The sequence below is a fragment of the Aulonocara sp. 'chitande type north' Nkhata Bay genome, linkage group LG9, assembly GCF_057382095.1.
Source record: "Aulonocara sp. 'chitande type north' Nkhata Bay isolate Kocher_YH1m ecotype deep benthic linkage group LG9, A_spYH_male_GT1.1, whole genome shotgun sequence".
NCBI classification, from domain to species: Eukaryota; Metazoa; Chordata; class Actinopteri; order Cichliformes; family Cichlidae; genus Aulonocara; species Aulonocara sp. 'chitande type north' Nkhata Bay.
In genome coordinates, this window is record NC_141352.1 from 7,663,856 (window position 1) to 7,669,502 (window position 5,647).

General features: G+C 50.8%; 1 protein-coding gene across 1 annotated transcript in view; it reads right to left on the minus strand.

Annotated features, from left to right (window-relative positions):
• LOC147321528 (activin receptor type-2B-like) overlaps nt 1-1,276 on the minus strand; it is a 29,014-nt gene extending 27,738 nt beyond the window's left edge. The window contains exon 1 of the mRNA XM_086305533.1: nt 773-1,276. Coding sequence (XP_086161659.1) covers nt 773-824 — 52 coding nt within the window. The 5' untranslated portion in view covers nt 825-1,276. The remainder of the gene's footprint in view (nt 1-772) is intronic.
• Between the last annotated feature and the right edge of the window lie 4,371 nt (nt 1,277-5,647).

Below are 5,647 nucleotides of genomic sequence, written 5' to 3' on the forward strand. Positions count from 1 at the left end.
CCGCCTGCTTGTTGAACTTTCAGGTTTTCCTCCATCAGCTCCACCATACTGACCAATCAGCTCTCTGGGCTTTGACAGCGGTCAAAGGTCACATTTGCTGTAGGAATGGGCTGTCCAGGCTTAGAACAGACAAGTAACTAACAGACAGCACAGCTGGACAGATGTGCACAGAGGCACGTGACTCACAGCACTGCTGGAACCAGGTCAGAGGTCAGCACACGCACACACACACACACACAGAGGTGGGTCTGAGGAGGTGTCACGCGCCTCTGCTCCATTACTACGGGTCCACGTTGCTGACGGAGCGGCTTCATTCATCCGCGACGTGTCGTAGTAACGAGCGCGTGCACGACAGCAAAGCGCGCGCCAAATATCAAACATGGAAAAATGAATGATCTATTATTGATCCGCCAGCGTGCACAAGCACACAATACAGGGCCGCCTGCATGCGCGCGTGCGCAGCGGCCAAGCCCCCCGAAACGCAGCCAAACACACCTGACCGTGAACGCATCACACCGGCAGACCAGAAACAAAGCAGAGGACACACACACACACACACACACACACACACACACACACACACACACACACACACAGAGTCCAGCTCTGATCTGAAACAGTCCGTGAATAAAAGCCCAGAGACCGGGGACACCGGGGACGAACTCCTGGGCGGTCCTCGGTCCAGCCTGAATCCTGCTCGCGCTCCTCGCCATGTGCTGCCGAGTCTCTCTCTCTCTCTCTCTGTCACACGCGCGCACACAGCTGTGCTTACCTGCACACAGAGTTCCCAGCACGAGCGCGCAGGTGAGCCAGGACAGCCACATGTTCTCCGGGTCCTCCAGGTTTAAAGGCAGAGTGTGTGTGTGTAATCCAGCGGGTCCTCGGAGGTCTCCTCGCGGTTCTTGAGCCGTGCAGGGCGGACAGCGGCGGCCCGGCCCGGTGGGTGTGGGGGTGTGGGGGTAGGGGGGGTCAGTCTCGGTCCGGACCAGCAGCAGCGCGTGCACAGCCCGCAGCCCCGCGCTCCTCTGCCTCTCTCTCTCCGTCCTCTCCGCTCTGGTCGGGCTGATGGGGACGGGCTGCAGGAGGCTGGTGAAGCTGCTGCAACCCCTACCCGCAGATCATACTCCCGCTTTCAAAATAAAAGCGTTTTCATATCTCAGTGAGCACGTCTAATTAACACAATGCTTTCCGAGCTGCTTACCCTAACCCTGAGTCTGACCGTAACTCTGACACTAAAACCACATTTTTAGTCTCGAAAATGTCTGTGGGGACGGGCTGTTGGTCCCCACGAGTATAGTAGCACGCCAATTTTCTGTCCTCACAAAGATATGTAAACGCACACACCCCCTGTCTCGTGCAGAGAGAGAGAGCTCCTGCAGGTCGGTGCTGGCAGGCGTGTTCTTACTCTCACCAGTTTAGCTGCAGCTGCAGTGATGATGGCGTCCTCCGGCCTCTCACAGAGGAAGCTGAGCCCGGAGGCCTCTGAGTCAGGACAGCGTGAACATTAACAACTACACGTGTGACACTGTTAAATCTCACAGAGCTGTCTGCGTCGTGAGACTCAGATCTGAGGAGCCTCCTGCTCCGACCCCTGCTGTGACGTCACCTTCCTGGGTCTTCACTGACGATCACGCGAGGAACGTACAGCAGGTTTGAGAGAGACTTTTATTTTGGTGGTCCTAACCGGACGTGGAGTCTTTGTCGCCGCGGAGTTGACAGGTTTGATGCAGCCAGGCTGAACTGAGTCCAAAATGGCTCCTAGAGAGAGAGAGAGAGAGAGAGAGAGCCCGGATGTGCGAGCACAAAGGAGGCTCGGCCTCCGTAAACACAGAGTCCACGCTGACAGTGGGGACCCCACAGAGGCATGATGGGTAACAGCCTGCTGTGAGTGTGTGCCTGCAAACAACAAAGGAGGTGCCACCGTTGTCTCCACCTCGGTGCTGCCTCTGCAGCCGCCTGCTCCACCTGCTCCACTCTGGACAGGACTGAAACAGCAGGGCGTGGTAAGCTCAGACTTCCTGTCATGTGACCTCTGCCCTGGGTCACGGAGCCGTCTCCCAGCACAGACCTCTCAGAGGACCTCGTCTCTGTGACGTCACTGTCTCAGAGCTCATGGTCGTGAGTGAGCGTAGATGAGCCGCTAAAGCCACTAACCCCCACCCCGAGACCGTACTGCGGCCTGTTACTCATCACAGCCGCAGACCAGCGTGAGCTGGAGGTCATCACTCAACTACAACCTCTTAGCTGCACCTTCGGGTTCAGCTGTGACATCAGGACTCGTACCTGATGCTCTCAGAGCAGCCTGACAAACGCCGTCTGCTCCATAGTGACCTCACGTCTCCCTGAGTGGGTAAAGATCCGGCCCAGCGCTCCACGGCCGGGACGCCCCTGAGCTCCACGCACACACCTGCTTGTAGAAGCTCCTGCTGCTGCAGCGAGTTCACCTGTGGGCAGAAGGAGAAACGAGAAGAAGGAGAGAGAACGCTGCAAGCGTGCCACGGTCTTCTGATGTTACAGCACATCATCATCAACACACGCCACGAGAGGGCCACACGCAAAAATGAATGCCTAACCCTCATCCTAAACCTAACCATAACCTAATTGTAACCCTGACACTAAAACCAAAAGGGCCTCAAAATGTGGTTTTAGTGTCAGGGTTACAAGGATAGCTAGACAGGAACACACACACACACACACACACACACACACACACACACAGAAATAAACAGGACTTTCAGTCCCAGTGTTGATCCCTCATGTCACACAGAGACGTTCACACTTTCACAATAAAAGCTGAGGCGATCTCTGTCTGCAGAGACACAAGTAGAAAAGTTTTCATCATTTTCCACATTTCATGAAGCCAAAGTGCTGAAAGCCCAGATCCTCCTGACACCTGCTGCTTCAGCTCCCAGTGATTTAAGGACTCGTGTGTGAGGCATCAGCAGGAAGTTTAAACCGGCGAGCTGTTTCTGTGGCGTTTGTGAGACAGAAACCTCAGCTGTCAGAGTCAGCTCACACGCTAACACGTGCAGGCTCTGTGAACGCTGACGTGCTCACATGTAAACCAAGCTCAGAGCTGATCAGAGCTCGTTACGGACGAGCGTGTTAAAGCCACAGACCCTCAGCTGGTTTCTCCCTGTGCTGGGAGCCGGTCAGAGGTCGAGTGGTCACTACATCACGCACCGCAGTGCATTTAAAGAGCAGTACTTCCACTGCAGGAGGAGCTGTGTGGCTGCTCCTGCATGCAAAACTGCAAAAATACAAATCTCACTGGAGTTCCTAAAGTTTACTGTTTACTGTCACGGACTGAAGGGACTCAGCGATCCTGCAAAGACTGAAGGGTGCCCATGCCTGAAACACCAACAACAAACGAGGACCTCAGGATGTGTGGAGGGACGAACTCAGGTAGAGTCCCGTTTCTGCACAAAAACCAACCAGCCCTGTGACGTCACCATGGTCACCTGTGTGACTGAGAGCTGAAACCAGGTGAGACGTGGACACAGAGCAGGAAGCAGGTCAGTGGTGCTCTGAGGAAATCAGGTTACTGCAGAAAGGAGGCGAGTGAATGTTCTCCTCTTTGTTTCTCTCTCTCTCCCTCCTCATTCATACTATAGCTCGATTGCCCCGCCAGCTGCTTATATAACAGCTTCATGTAAAAGTGTATAAGACAGCAGCTGGCCTTGTGACAGAGACAGAGCGAGGAGGAGGAGTCTCCTCCGTTTCCATCAAACTGTCAGAAATACTTCATGTAAACTTGTGAAACAAAGCAAACTAAGATTAGAGACATGCATGACTGCGCCTCCTTTTTTTTTGGCCTGTCCCGTTTGGCTCTTTTGCATCAGAATTGTTGTCTAAAGGCAAAGAAAGATACCCAACGGATTTACTTTACCAAACTGACCATCCCAGACTTGCCGTAATGGTCCATTTGATTCACCTTTTATTGTTTATTTTATTTTCACTTGTTGAATACGGGACAGACTTGACTGGGGGAAAGAAGGGGAGAAAGAAAGAGGGAAAGAGAAACAGCTGAGAAGAGGGACGGGGGAGAAGGGCAAAAGACAAAAACCAACAGAACGGGCAGAGAGAAAAAAATGCATATATCAATCACCTGGATCACCTGCTGAGAAAGAAAAAAGAAAACAAGCAGAAGAGAACAAGAGTAATAGAATAAACAACATCACAATGATATATGGGAATATGACAGTAAATACTAAATGTTAAACATTATTGTGCAGCACATAAGATCAACAGAACACAGTGTGCTTTGAGGTAGGAGCCAAAAAGGGTGTAGTTTGTGTGTGTGATCACCCGTGTGTACACCTGTGAGCATGGACGCGCTTGTTTTTTTAAAAGGTTCCTTCATGTAATGATCTGCTAGAGGGTGTGGGGGGGCCACAGCCCCGTCCTCCAGGGCATGAAGCAGGTATGGAGGAGATCAAAACTCCAGACATCCAGAGGCCCCCAGAACACAAGAGACCAAGGAAGACCAACAGAGGGGCAGCTGCGCCACTGTCCCAGAAAGAGCTGAGGAGAGTCCCAGATGAGGGCTCACTCAGCAGCCGCGAAGCAGAAGCCAGGGGGAGTTGCAGTGACGCGCCCGTGAGCTCCGCCGGCAGCCAGCTGCGCCTGAGTGACCGAGCCCCAGGCCGAGAGGCCGGGGGCACCCCACCTCCGAAGTGGCCCGAGCGAGCCCCAGGCTGACTGCACCTCCACACGCTGCACTGTTAAAAAAAACATCCTAAAACAACGGTACTATTCCGGCAGCTGGGGCGCCAAAATACGACCGTGAAAAAACAGAAAATAACTGTCCCATAAAAATACGGTTATTTTCAGTAATGAAAATAGATTTTGTTGCGCTAATGTGACATAGGATTCTGCCTTTTCCACGTGGTTTTAGACATTAAATTAAGAACATTTTTACTTGATCAAACAATGAAATTACCTATAAACAAGGTCACTGAATGTGGAAATATGAATCATAATACGTAAATGTACAGAAATATACAGTTAACAGTTGGTTTAAGTAATAATTGATTGCATGCCCTGGGACAGAGGCGAGGCTGCCATATCGCACCATCGGCCCCTTTGGCCATCACTAGTAGGTGCAGAGTCTTGACCACGGACACAACAACGGAGAGTGTCTGAGCCGGGGCTCGAACCAGCAATCTTCTGATCACAAAGCGACCTGCCAACTCTTGAGCCACGAACGGCCTAACTAGCAACGATAATAATACTTATGGGATGTAACACAAGCTTATAGGGATCATGTTATATACTTTTCCATTGCATTACATTTAAATTCAACCGTTCAATCTTTCAAATAACGGACAGATATTTGTGAGATCCTGATACATTTGTGAATGTATTTGAACAATCCAAATATGCATATGTACAGACAGATACATTTAATAATCATGACAATTATGTTGTATTACTTTACAGTGATTTAACGTTAATTTACATTCAAAATCTAAAAGTCTATTTACGTAACTTTAATGATATTCTAGAAGAACAGAACATTACTGTAAAATGCAGTAAAATACCTTCATATTAGGGTTTTTCCTACGGTCGCAGCCATACCCACAACCTTGTTGTTAGTTCACATTCATTGGCCGATGCTTAGCATCATGTTATTTATATTAATTGC